Genomic DNA, 14,584 nt, shown 5'->3' on the forward strand with positions numbered 1-14,584 from the left:
CCTTCATGGTAACCTCAAACCGGTGATAGGAATTGAATCCATGCTGTTGGCATTACACTGCTGTATAAACCAACAATCCAGCCAAATGGATTCCCTTCATATAGTAGGACCATGCTTTATAGATGTTAATATATTATCATTCCCAAACCTAAAGCAAGTACTATTTTCACATTCAACACGTATATGATAAGTTAGGTGATCACCTGATTCTCAACATGTCTGAACATTTGTAATCAAGTAAGACAGTTTTAACAATGCTGAAATTCACCATATTTTCAGGGCAACTAGGTTAGTATCTATGTTAGCGTGCATCTCCCAGAAGCACAGGAGAATTAAAGTGTAAATGCATTTATATTTTATAAAGCTAATGTGAAATTACAAAAAATGATAATTTGCAAAGAAATTCACAGGTATGCTACAGTTGAATGAACATTTTTATTTTACTGCACATAGAATCATATCATTTAATAAAATGAATGTTAATGATCTTCTTATTTCAGCACATATGCTATATACCATACACACAACATTCGATGACATTGAGAGTAAGTTGATTGGAGATCTTGGGTGTGGATGTGGAGTTCTAAGTATTGGAGCAGCTATGCTAGATGCGGGGTATGTGGATTGCAAAATGCAATCAATATGTACTTCTGAGTTTTATTTTATAAAATGTATAATTTATGCAACATGACAACTTCCCTTAAACCATTTGCATTATCAACATTATAGTTATTTTATGTAGCTAATTTACTTCTGATTATAAAATAATTACAAATTTTAATATGGATATTAGTGTACAGGTATGTTTTTGGGTAAGGTTAGCTTGAATCACTTTTACCTCAATTTTGTTTTGGAGTTTAAATTTAAATGCTATTACTTCAGCTTAACTTTAAAATAACTTACATTTCCTCACACTATGACAAAGAACTTCACAACTAATTACTTCTGTTTGCAGTTGCTGATGTGGATAAATACAGCAGCAAATCTTTGGCATAGCAAAACTCCATCAACAAGAAGTGCGAAGAAATTAACTATTAATCTTCCCGAAAGCCCTTTGCTGAAGGATGGATTTGAGTCTATATTACCTACTTTGTATAAGTATTTATTTGGAGATTACATGCATGCACTTCCTAACCTATCATAATTTGTTTGTCTTTTTCTAAGAATATAAATGATTTTCCTGTTCATGCCCACTTCATGCACACAACTGAAGATACTTAATATACAATTAATGTGAACAACCGGTTTTTTTTTGCAATTATGTTGGCTAGTACATCAAAATAACTTGCTACTTTCCTGGTGTTATGAGATCTTGGCCACAAGACATGAACTCAATTTAACACTTCACCCAAAAAAAATCAGTTCTGCAAATGTAGCAATCCATTATCATTGCAATGTGCTAAAATAGATTTAATGCTGAAGCCTTTATGACTAAGAAATAAGAATACAATCAAATGATTTATTTAGAAAAATGAATGCAGATATAATGGATTGAATACCTTCTTCTATGCTATATCGTTGTATGATTCCATCTGGTGGAAGTGACAAATCAAAAATTAATAGCATTCATTGACCTTTTAGTTTAGCAGAGGATGGTTCTTTAAGGTTTTAGCTGACACATTTTATGATTAAACATTTTTACAGTCGCAGTACTCCAAAGACAAGTAGTTTTATAACAGAAACAAAAATAAAAATTGCCGGAAAAGCTCAACAGGTCTGGCAGCATTTGTGGAGAGAAATCAGTGAACATTTTGCATCAAGTGGCCCTTCCTCAGAGCAGCCTGAGCCCTGAGGAAGGGTCACTCAACCTGAAACATTAACTGAAACATTTCTATATTTCTTTCCAATTTTTATCATCTGCAGTTCTTTCGGTTCTTATTTATTTTTATTAAGTATGACGAAACAGTTTGAATATATTTTACAGCTTTGTTTTATTTCTAACTCCTCCACGTCTAGTGGTCTGTACTTGTTTCATATTTCATGAAGGATAAATAATGCTTGACAAATTTATGACAGGTCTTTGAGGAGGTAACAAATAAGATAAAGACAGATACATGCTAATTACTTCTGTAAAGGGTCATTTTTTTAAAAAAAATGTCCTTGCAGAGACCAGTGAGTAAATGCAGCATTTTGTCAGAAAGCAGATGACTGCAGACCCCTGTAGTATTGAGGGTAAGATGTTTGTATTGTTAGGTTTAGGACAGGTAGGGTAAAGGTACAAGAACATTCATCTTGCTTTCAGTTCAAAAGAATCTCAAGTAAGTAAATGTAGAAGACACAAGTGTTGAGTTTAGAAGTTTCTATCGTAGGAATTTAGGGCAGTGCAGAAACAAGTTGCCTCAGCAACAGGGTTAGTTTGTGAAACGTCCAAAGCAAGAGAATTTGGTCAGAAGTGTCCAGTTTATTTGAACTGAGCAAATTTAGGTTCTCAGATTTGTGAAAAAATTGTGTAGACCTGTTTGGAAATAACTTACCAAATTGTCTTCCACAGTCCATAGTAAAGTAACTGTAAGTGGTTAGTTACGTCAAAATTTATCAGTTGATTTGGATGCATTCTCTCTGCCCACCATTCTCTGTAATGGACAATGTTGGGAAATAGGTTAAATCTTTATTTTGCTGTGTATTCGTGACACATGCTCAGTGGTTAGCACTGCTGCCTCACAGAGCAGGGTTCAATTCCACCCTCCAGCAACTGTCTGTTTGGAGGTTGCACATTCTCCTGTGTCTGTGTGGGATTCCTCTGGTTTCTTCCCACAGTCCAAAGATGTGCAGGTTAGGTCGATTGGCCATGGGAGATGCAGGGTTAGAGGGATGGAATGGGTTTGGATGGGATGCTCTTCAGAGGGTCGGTGTGGACTCGATGGATCAAACAGCCTACTTCAGTACTGGAGAGATTTTGTGATTCTAAATTGATGTATTTAGATTTCTAAAAGGCATTCAATAAAGTACCACATGTATGAGCTTATGCTGTTGCAGATGGCATATTAGCATGGATAGAGAATTGACTAATTAATAGACAGAGTTCGGATAAGGGGGACATTTTTGGAATGGCAACCTCGTGGAGTGCCACAGGGATCAGTACTGGGATCACAATTATCTACATTACAGATTAATGACTAGGATGAGGAAAGTGAGTATACTATTGCTGTTGTGTATTATTGCCTTCCCATCTATTTTTGTCATGCATGAGTAGTGAAGATAACAGTCTATAGAAAGGGATGTACAGTATAAAAATTGTGATTTTCTTATGAAGAGAGGTTAAGCAGGTTGAGTCTGTACTCCTGGATTGCTACATTTGCAGAACTGATTTTTTTGGGTGAAGTGTTAAATTGAGTTCATGTCTTGTGGCCAAGATCTCATAACACCAGGAAAGTAGCAAGTTATTTTGATGTACTAGCCAACATAATTGCAAAAAAAAACGGTTGTTCACATTAATTGTATATTAAGTATCTTCAGTTGTGTGCATGAAGTGTTCATGAACAGGAGAATCATTTATTTTCTTAGAAAAAGACAAACAAATTATGATAGGGTAGGAAGTGCGTTGGAGTTTAAAAGAATGAGGTGACCTTTTGGTAATGTCAGATTCTTAGGAGGCTTCACTGGTTGTTTCTGTCAGTGGGAGAGCTTTGGCCTAGAGGGCATAATCTGATATTAAAGGGACTGCCCATTTAAAGCAGAGATGAGGGGAAATTTCTTCTGAGCATCGAGTCTGTGAAATACTTTACTAGAGACAGCTGTATAAACTGGCTGTTGAGGTATATTCAACATAAAAAGGCAGTTTTTTTTATTAAAATGGAAATCAAAAGTTATGGTGAAAAGGCAGGAGTGTGGAGTTGAAAATGATCAGATCAACCATGATCTCGTTAGCTGACTAAGCAGACTGAAAGAGTTGAAAATGTGTTGCTGGAAAAGCACAGCAACACATTTTCAGCTCTGATACTCCAGCATCTGCAGACCTCACTTTCTCCCTGAATGACCTACTTCAGCTCCTATGTCTTATGGTCCTGTTTCTAGTCAAATATTTTAAATTATAGCATGTTATGTAGCATTAGATAAGTAACTCTCTAAATTTTTATATAAGTTTAGTATTCCAACTGCTGTTTAAGATTAATATATATCCAAACTTTAGGGAAATTAAGGTTGTTTGTCTCAAAGTATATTTGTATAGATTACCTGGAGGAGACATTCTTAAATTGGTCACAAATCTGCAAATATGTATATTTAAAATTGTACAAACAAACTCAGTGACAATTTCAATGTTGAGGATAAGCCTATGCAACTATACAGTGTGCTCAACCACAGCAACTAAGAATTAACACAAAAGAAACATTGCTGACAAACTGAGTTGTTCTCATCTTTTGCAGATTATGTGTGGGATTTGATATTGATGAAGGAGCACTCAACATATTTAACAGGAATGTAGAAGAATTTGAATTGGCCAACGTTGATATGGTTCAATGTGACGTTTGTTCAGCAATGACCGGCAAATTATCAAAGGCATTTGACACAATAATAATGAATCCACCATTTGGAACAAAACACAATAAAGGTACATTGAATGTTGGGTTCATGTGGTGTGCTTAAAATATTTAAATACAAAGTCAAGATTTTGTTTCTCTGTATTTTGTGGTTAGAAATGTCCTCCTGTAGAAGTTTGTGTTTAGCATTGTATCCATCAAGTTGTAACCATATTAAATTCTACATATTGATTAGCATTAGCTTTTCAGTCCTCTCTAATACTGTACTTCAGTATTTATGAAGCAATTTAGTTAACATTACTTGTATTTTGCATCATGATCTCAATTTGCATAAATTATGCAACCAGGTGCTAAAGCCTTTTTTCTGTTTATCACAATCAAATTGAGTTAAAAAGATAATGTGTATTAAACAGGAAGCAAAGTGGTAGAAAACAAGATTGAAAGTATTTGCCAACTGTAACTCACCCACAGTAGATTCCAGTCATGCATAATATATAGCAACAATCTTAGCCAAACCCTTGATAGCATCATAAACTTGCACAATACTTTCACCTCCAGGATCGGAATTAAAATTCACTCAACTAAAAGGCTGATCAATGAACACTTTTTACAAATGCATTTTTACCAAACTTGCTTAATAAGCAGCTTAGTATCAATTGCTTGTAACATATATAGTAATTGACCACCACATTACTTTGTGTAATTAATGTGCATTTAGATGGTCTTGCTATTCTGAAACACTCCAGACAATTAAATGCTTCAGAAAACTGGTGTAAAAGAACAATAGCGGCTAATTGGTGTACAGTGAAGTGCTGTGATCTGTATTAAGACTTCTTAACATGTCTTTTCTTAGTAATGTTGGTAGCAAAGAATCAAAACTTCTAAGCTGTTCCTTGAACAGTATAAATATACTTTTGCATCCACAACAATGATAGAAAGGGGCATAGTATAGCATCATCTCCAACAATTAGCACTCCCTAAGAAAATGCTTAAGAAAACAATACTGCACCAAATGCTGTCTTTCAGATGGTAAGTCAAACAGAGACTCTGTCTTCTGTCAGATAAGCAAAATATTTCATGTCAGTTAGTTTTAATCAAACCTTGAAAAATAGGCTACATCACAGTGCTGTTTTTGGAAACTTGCTTTGCACAACTGGCAGCCGTATTTGTCTATATAAAACTGAATACAAAAATAAAAGATTAGTTAACTTTGCAGTGTGAAAGATTCCTTCCCCCCCCCCCCCCCTCCTCCTCATTTGATCAAGAACATGATTATCTTGTAGAAACAGAGATACTAAGTACTCATTGGCTGACTGACCTTGGGACAATCGAATCTAATGTTCTTCTCACCAAAAAAATTCACTCCAATGGTATGCAATTAAGAGGCAAGAATATAGAAAACAATTGCAGTTCTGCAAATGCTATCTGATAGCTAACTCAGATCCATATTAAACATGGCTCACAACCAAGTTATAATCTTGGAGGAAGGCTTCTAAGAAGAGGTCAAGCCAGTCAGTGAACTAGGCAAGTTTAGAACAGCATCAAATTGAAATAAAACACAATATGGCAAACATTAGTAGTAAACCATAGGATTGGGAACATTTTAAAAAAAAAACAAAAGACAACCAAAATAAGGAGAAAACAAACTTAGGGTAAAGTTTCAAGTAATACCATTTTGGAAAGTGAGTAATTTTATATAAAAAAGAGAAGCCAAAGTGAAGGAAGGCACCTTAGACAATGAGGCTGGGAAATCATCTTAGAGAACCAAGAAACAGCCAAGGAGTTGCATAAATTCTTTGCATAAGTTTTTATAGTAGAAGACAAAAATAGCATTCCAAAATTAAGTAATCAAGGAATATAATTAAATTCCTCACTTGCTTAAATCAAAATTATTTAGAAATTACTCAATCCCATAAAATTTTAGACAAATGAGCTACAATCAAATATAGCCAAGATTCTCGCTGAATAATGAAACATCTAATTTGTTTTCCTCAAAAGGTGTGGACATGAAATTCCTCAAAATTGCTTTAGATATGGCCAGAACAGCTGTATATTCCCTACACAAAACATCAACCAGAAATGTAAGTGAATTTAATTTGATTTTCTGTAACCAAATAAACTACTTTGAAGATGGGTTTTAAATAGTTTGCAATGGAGAAAACATCCTTCACATCTTTGATGCATTAAATCTTTGTGCAGAACATTAAATTTTACAGCACCTACATCAATATCTGATAACTTTCACACTAACCTAAAACTAGATTTGACCAATTATCTCAATTTAAGCTTCATTTATGCAAGCTTCATTTACATCCTGAATGTTAAATGCCAGGGCAATGTTCCATTTATTCAGACATTTCCAGAACTCACTCCAATAGACGTGTTCTGCATCCATTACAGAAATGATCCATTCATTCCAATTTGTCTGTATCCGCATTTAAGCTGCACAGCTATCAGCATCATCATACATAAAATTAATTTTCCTTTAAATGCACAAATGCCATTTGTCTTAACTACTTCTTAGGGTAGTATGTTTTAGATTCTTGGGGCTTTGGGTAAAGAATTTTATTCTGAATTCTCTATTGGATCTATAACAGACCAACTTATATTCATGAACTCTGCTTTTGGATCCTGCAGATGGAAACATTTTCTCTATGTCTATGTCATAAAATCTTTTAATTATTTAAGACCTCTCATCAGATCATCCACCCATTTCCTTTACACGAGTCCCAATTTGTTTAACCTTTCCTGTTCTGTAAAATCACTGAGTTTGGTAGCATCCTTGTAAATCTTCTACCTCCTTTTTATAAACTGGCACCATGAGTGGTCTAAATTTTAATAAACCAGGCTACGTGCCCAATTACATTTGCTTTCCCTTCTTTATTATTAACTCATCCACAGTTAGCTCATCTAACAATTCTTTTTAAAACTGAATTGGTGAAACCACATCAACCTAACTGGAGCACCAAAAATGTATTATCTCACAAAGCAAATATCAGTCACCATTCAGCAGTTGACATTATAAAACTCAGTATAAACTAATGATTGAACATCAGACTATAGTATTATTCGAATTGCGTTGTGCTGGATTTAGTTGTGAAATACATCCGGATAGCCTTATGCTATGCAAATATGATTTTAAAATGGTTAATTATTGCATCTGACAACATAACTTGTCTCATCACAAATGTGTACATTCTAGAGGGAGATTTTTCACAACCTAGCTATTGGGTACTTTCACTGGAAAGTGCATATGATCACCCAGTGACAGCAAGCTGAGCTGCATATGTGATGCCCAACATTCAACTAGCTGGGTAGGCAACCTCAGATACAAATAATGATTACTTAAAATGGTCATCACAAATGGAGCTGCAAACCAGTGTAAAATCAATGCCTTCAAGAGAGACAATTTGAACAATTTCAGCCTACAAAAAAAATTCTATTCACAAATGCTGTTAATTTCAGAAGTTAAAAGGCTATGAGAAATTTTGTACAAAGCACTTGGTTTTACATGTACTTTTGTAAAGTGTTCATTTCCTTTGTAGCATATTCAAAAGAAGGCTGAAGAATGGAAGATAAAGATGGAAGTAATTGCTGGTAAAAGATACTAGTTCACTTAAATTACAAGGAGGAAGTGAGGACTGCAGATACTGGAGATCAAAGTCAAAAAGTGTGGAGCTGGAAAAGCACAGCATTGCAGGCAGCATCTGAGGAGCAGGAGAGTCGACATTTCAAGCATAAGCCCTTCTTCAGGAAGAAATTCAAAACATCGACGATCTTGCTCCTCAGATGCTGCCTGACCTGCTATGCTTTTCCAGCACCGCACTTTTTGACACTTTAATGACAAGTTTTATTTTTATGTTTGCAAGGTAATTCAACCTGCTGCTTTAAAGACAATTTGTTGCAAAACTTCTTTGCAAGAGTGCCTTGTTCATTTCACAAAATACTTAATATTTAGTCATGCAATTTTGAAATCTGATTACTGTCAAACCATATTACCAATGCAGACTAGAAATCAGCATTGTAAGTATTCATTTATAAAGTATTAATTTATGTTATAAAGAAAATGCTGGAAGTACTCAGCAAATCAAGCAGTAACTGTGGAGAGAAACAGTTTTAATGTCTTAGTCTAGTAACTTTTCATCAAAACTCAAAAGAGAACAAAAGGGAATGTTTCAGGATGTAAAGCAGGAATATTAAACAACTAAAGATAATGGTCCAAGGTCAAAGGTAGTAGTAATAGGAGAAGAAATGGATCACTAAGAGGGAATAGCAGAATCAACATCTATTATTAAAATGGGGCACAGGTTATAATCTGAAATTGTTTAACTCTAGACAGTTGCAAAATGCTGATTGACAACTCAGTTATATAGGAGAAAGTGAGGACTGCAAATGCTGGAGACCACCATCCTTAAATGTAAAGAAACATTCCCAAGGAAATTAGAGAGAGCATTACAAAACAATGGATAATACACAGCCACCAAATGAGACTTTGCTTAAAAGCAAGCTGAAAGAAACACCTTAAAAGATCAAGAAGCAGAAGAGGAAATTTCAAAGCTTAGGGCTAAGAAAATTAAAGGCACAGCAACCAAGTGTGGAGTAGTTGTGCATTAGGAATGCACAAGAGGTCAGGATTCAAGGAGTATAGATACTTTGAAAGGTTGTGGGATTGGAGAAAACAAGAGGAACATAGATATGTTAAAACAGTAGAGAAATCTCCAGAGATATCTAATAAAGTGTCAGGCACCAACAAAATAGATTCCTAAATTTACTTTTTCTTTTAAACAGAGCTGAGATATGACTTATCAGCATCATACAGATTTCATAAGAAGAAATCGGTAAGTTAATTCCCATTCCAATGTGTACGTTGAATGAATCGCAATCCCAGATTTTAATGAAGACTGAAGTATGAAGGAGATTTTGTCAAACATAGGGAAAGTTAAAGCCTTAGTGATAGTTTGTGAAGCAAACAGGAGGGCACAGCAGACTTCATCATTGGTATTAAAAGTTACCTAATTTTATTCTAGATTAAATCAATCTGGAATTGCTGGAAAGAGTAGATTTCTCTCAATTTCCAGCATCTGCAGTATCTCAAAGGGGAGTCATATTGGACTCAACAGTAACTTAATTTATTCATATGTGGGATGCCAGTACATTGGCTGGGAAATGTTTATTGTCCCTCCCCAGTCACTGTTGAGAAAGCTGCCTCCTTAAATTGCTGCAGTCTACGTACTGTAGGTAGCTCCACAATGCCATTACAGAGGGAATCCCAGTACTTTGACCCAGCAACAGTGAAGGAACAGCAATATGGTTCTAAGTCAGGACAGTAAATTGCTTGGAGGCAACTTGCAAGTGTTCACGGGTTCGAAGATACAGATCTTTGAATGGGTGGGTTCAAGCTCCCACAGAAACAGAATTTTTAGTTTTAGTTTTCAACAGTTGCTGGGGTCTTTAAGCTGGAGTTCTCTTCCTGCTGCTAAAATTGCATGCGAGACAATGTTTTACTGAATTTTCTTCTGCTAAGGGAGTGTTTATGGGATGTTGCTAGATTGGAGGAGTTAAATAGCAGTTATTGAACATTGACAGTTAAAATAGAAAAAATTGGTTTAATTGTAACTGTCAAAAATAAAGTGAGTTCTGCTTAGAGTAGTTTTACCAATCAAATTGTATCTGGAATGCAAAACCTTACTTACCCTAAACACCCTTACTTTGAAAAGGTATCTTAATATATTGAAGGGTTTGGTCTGGTCTAAAACACACCTAACCTGTGAAATTCAAACTCTTGTACCCAGTCATTAACTTGGGGTTCAGGATTACTCAACCAGTGACATTACCACTGTCACTACTTCCGCAGTAAGTTAACACGGAGTAGAGTTTTAGATTAATTCAGATATACATACGGTAGAACATGACCACTCCAGTGCACTGGCATCCCAAGTCTATATGTAACAAAGGCACAAGTAAACCTTTTCAGAAGACAAGCATAATCAGATAAAGTTGGAATAGACAGATGTACTGATACAGAAACACAGGGTCAGAAGCTCATCTGTGACACCAAGGTTGTAACCAGATTGACTCAATCCCTCTCTGACAATAATCAAAGTTAATAGCTGAACATTTGGAGGGAATACAGAGAACAATGGTGTCATGCCTTCCTATTATTTGAGAGCATAAACACCCTCTAAATGATATGTTAGACAAGCAGTCTGAATTTAGTAGCACATCTGATTCAATTTTCTACGGTAAAGTTAGGTAATGTCATTGTATATAAAAACTACATATGAAAACTGTAGCTTCATGTTAGTGAAGAGTTCAAGAAATATGAAATTGTTTGGCTAATCAACTGGAGTCCAATTAGGTTCATTATCTGCAGACTAACTTATGCAAGATCAAGGTCAAAGCCTTTACATAATTCAAAGTAAATGTTTTATTCAATAATTTGCAGACTATTTACATTAGTTTAGTATTAAGACTAGACTGTCAAACTTCCAAGGTATTAGTATCACAACCTTGTGTACATAATCTCTGCAAGGGAATGAATAAACAGTCAAAGTAAATCAATCTTTAACAAAAGTAAAATGTTTTTTAAAAAACATCTACACAAATCTTAAGCATGCAGTAAGGCATCTTCAAATATACAGTTTAATACTTTTCTTTAAATTCTAGATCGACATTGAGGTGGACTTCATACGGTTTTCATTTTAAATAAATTCCATCCTTCTGGAAAATATTCAATGGAGACAATGCAGAGATCAAAATTAAATAGTTAAAACACCTTGCATCAGGCCATGTGGTAATTTTGTTTGGTTTGCACGTCATTAATTGAATTCTACTGATCAGCAACTTTATCTTCTGTTTTCAGTTGTTTTGCTGAAGGCTCATCTACAATTTCAGTTTCTTCAAGGGTTCTCTTCTTTGGACTGGTGGCAGCTACAACAGGTCAAACAAGGCAGTTAAAAACATTTAAGAATAACAAGTATTTCCAGCATTAATATAGACAGTGTATAGCAACTAATTCATGCTATATAGTTCCACAAAATCTCAAAAGTTGAAAAAGTTGGTAGTTCACCCAACATTTGTCGTTTGTTACTTGCCAATGGTATAACCTGCACACAGTCAATTCTGCAGAGCCCTCCTCACTAGCTTCAGTGGAATTGTGCGAGAGTTGTCTCCCAGAACTAGTTAAATAACCGATTGACAGCTGTATTTCACAATTTGTCCCTCATCTTCAAACCAAAAATCACAGGGTATGTACTAAAATAAGTGATATACAATCAAGGATGATCCTATGAACATTCAACACAGACTCTGGGTACAGGTGGCATGGCATCAGATAAAACATGGTTATCAGAATGATTACAATCCATCTTCTCTCTCAGTTAATGCACCAATGGCACTACCATTTGCCAAATAACTTTAGGATTGATTAGCAGAAAATTACATGCCCAAAAGACATGTCTGTCATCAACAGAGCTACCATTCACTGCATGCAAACTCAATGCTCAGCACACCTCACTAGGGGTGTTATGGTACAATTGTCCCAACTGTGGGCCAGAAGGTCAGGTTCAAATCCCACAGCTCTGGAGGTGCTTTAAATCAATTGAACAGATCAATTAAAAAAGGTATCTACAGGTTACCACCTTAAGGCAGGATTTTATAAAAAGGACTGCATTCAAGCAGAAGCAGTCAAACCTAGATAAGTTATATGCATGATACACAGAACCAACATTTTTTAGGTTAAAAAACAATTTCACAGCCAATGCAATTATTGGTCTGTAGATGTGTCACAAATGTTTCCACTTGGCAGATGCATGTGCAAACATCTACAGCTGAAAATGCTGAGTCAATGATCCAAACTTGCATACTAGTCGAGACCCCCAGCATCAGTAGCCATTTCAAATCAATTTCCATCAAGCTATTCTGGTAAAACTAAATGCAGATATCTATCCAGTAATGAGCAAACTGCCAAAAAGTCTGTAGGGTCAAGTAAAAGGAGGACAAATCAAGCAAGTTACCAGCCCAATAGTCTGCTTGAAAATAAGTGGTGGTGTTGATGGTACTACCAAGTGGCACTTGATGTTCATTTTGGATTCAACAATAGACCTTTCTTTATACCTCTTTACAGCCTTAATCCAAACATTGATCAAAGAACTGAATTTGAGAAGAGACAAGAGTATCATTGACATCAAGGAATTTCAAAAGTTGAAGGCTACAGGAATCAGGAAAATTCTCCACTGTTTTCGAAATCAGATCTGCGCATAGAAAATAGTGGTGGTTCTTAGAATCAATTCTATGCCATCACTGTAGGAGTTTCAATTACCGTGCATCAAGTCAGAATTTGGAATATTCACTGACAATTCCAAATGCTGGGCAATAACCATCTTCAAGAAAAATCTGGAATATTCAGAGCAATTTTGGGCTCTGTATCAAAGGAAGGACATGCTGACATTAGAGGGATATCAGAGGAGGCAAAGTCATTGAGCGCATTAAGGACAGAAAGAGACAGATTCTCAAATGTATAAGGGAATCAAGTGTTATGAGGAGGCAGCAGGAGAATGAGACAGAGAAACATCAGCTACGATCAAATAGCAGAGCTGACTCAATGAGCCAAATAGCCTAATTCTGCTCCAAAAATTAGCCTTGAGAATTTAACTGTATCATTGCCACAAACCATTCCCCCCCATCACAGAAATTACCAGAGCAGAACTTTAAACTAGACCAGTCACGTGAACAAGAAGTCCTTCACCTAAAATGTTAAAATTAAATCTCTACACAATGCCAACATTTTGTGTTTTTAATTACACATCAATAATGCTCCTTTATGAGCCAGAGACAGGCTTTCTGCAGAATGTAACTGACCTGAATTTCCAAAGTCTATTCACCATCTACAAGGCACAACTGAGGAGTGCAAATGAATACTCCATTTACCCAGATGTTAGATTCTACATACAGGCCGCTTGACAACAATTACAAAAAGTAGTCTGATCAGCACCAGTAGTGTGTAGCATGAACACTACAGCAACTTACCAAGTTGCTTTCAACACTTCAAATCCATGACTCGGTCATCTAAAAACACTAACAGAAGCATACATGGGAATGCCACAACCATCAAGCTACCTTTCGATTAATTCTTTGAACAATAAAACTCTTCATTCATTGTCAAAATCCTGAAACTTTCCTTTATGCATGCATCCACACAAGATGGGCTGCAGTGATTAGATTAGATTAGATTACTTACAGTGTGGAAACAGGCCCTTCGGCCCAGCAAGTCCACACCAACCCACTGAAGTGCAACCCACCCATACCCCTACACCTAACACTATGGGCAATTTAGCATAGCCAATTCACCTAACCTGCACATCTTTGGACTGTGGGAGGAAACCGGAGCACCCGGAGGAAACCCACGCAGACATGGGGAGAATGTGCAAACTCCACACAGTCAGTCGCCTGAGTTGGGAATTGAACCCGGGTCTCTGCCGCTGTGAGGCAGCAGTGCTAACCACTGTGCCACGGTTCCAGAACAACTCATCAGCAACTTCAAGAGTGATTAGAAATCAATAATTAATGCTGGCTGATCACTGTATCCAATGAATAAATTCAAAAACAAAATCTGGTTACAATTGGTTTGCATCAAAAATCCATATCCCAGTGGTTTATTCAAGACTGACAATTTGCACTTACTAGCTTCTGTTGTTTGTTCCACTCCCTCATCGCCATCTTCATCTTCACTCTCAAATTTTGTTTTTTTGCCTTGAAATTGCACCCGTTGTTGGCCTGAATTCCCCTTACCACCTCTTTCTCTACCCCTTCGAGCTGTAAACAAACAAGTCTTTAGTATATAGTTGAAAAATTTTCTGAAAATGTCAACTGTCAAGCATGCACATCACCAAAGTATTACCTTTGAAGCTTCTCTTGTTTAGTGACTCCCTCTGATCTTCCAATATCTTTTTCAGAATTGTTTTCTCCTCTTCACCCTCTACTATTTCCCAAGTGACATCTTTATCTCTCAATTGCAGTTTTCCTCCGTGGGCTTCTGTTGCCTTTTCAAGTGCTTCCTTTGCATTTGTTTTAAAAAGGATATTTCCCTACAAAGCATACAATTAATC

General features: G+C 36.0%; 2 protein-coding genes across 4 annotated transcripts in view; one reads left to right on the plus strand and one right to left on the minus strand.

Moving 5' to 3' along the window:
• The window catches only part of mettl5 (methyltransferase 5, N6-adenosine), a 23,463-nt gene extending 12,206 nt beyond the window's left edge, over positions 1-11,257 (plus strand). For both annotated transcript variants that reach the window (XM_060827276.1, XM_060827275.1), the window contains exons 3-8: positions 501-615; positions 4,365-4,549; positions 6,477-6,559; positions 8,024-8,075; positions 9,267-9,316; positions 11,145-11,257. In XM_060827276.1, coding sequence (XP_060683259.1) covers positions 501-615; positions 4,365-4,549; positions 6,477-6,559; positions 8,024-8,075; positions 9,267-9,316; positions 11,145-11,183 — 524 coding nt within the window. In that variant the 3' untranslated portion in view covers positions 11,184-11,257. The remainder of the gene's footprint in view (positions 1-500; positions 616-4,364; positions 4,550-6,476; positions 6,560-8,023; positions 8,076-9,266; positions 9,317-11,144) is intronic.
• ssb (small RNA binding exonuclease protection factor La) overlaps positions 10,888-14,584 on the minus strand; it is a 21,262-nt gene continuing 17,565 nt past the window's right edge. For both annotated transcript variants that reach the window (XM_060827273.1, XM_060827274.1), the window contains exons 12-14: positions 14,377-14,563; positions 14,160-14,291; positions 10,888-11,408 (exon numbers count right to left, since the gene is read on the minus strand). In XM_060827273.1, coding sequence (XP_060683256.1) covers positions 11,308-11,408; positions 14,160-14,291; positions 14,377-14,563 — 420 coding nt within the window. In that variant the 3' untranslated portion in view covers positions 10,888-11,307. The remainder of the gene's footprint in view (positions 11,409-14,159; positions 14,292-14,376; positions 14,564-14,584) is intronic.

This window comes from Hemiscyllium ocellatum, chromosome 7 (assembly GCF_020745735.1).
Source record: "Hemiscyllium ocellatum isolate sHemOce1 chromosome 7, sHemOce1.pat.X.cur, whole genome shotgun sequence".
NCBI lineage: Eukaryota > Metazoa > Chordata > Chondrichthyes > Orectolobiformes > Hemiscylliidae > Hemiscyllium > Hemiscyllium ocellatum.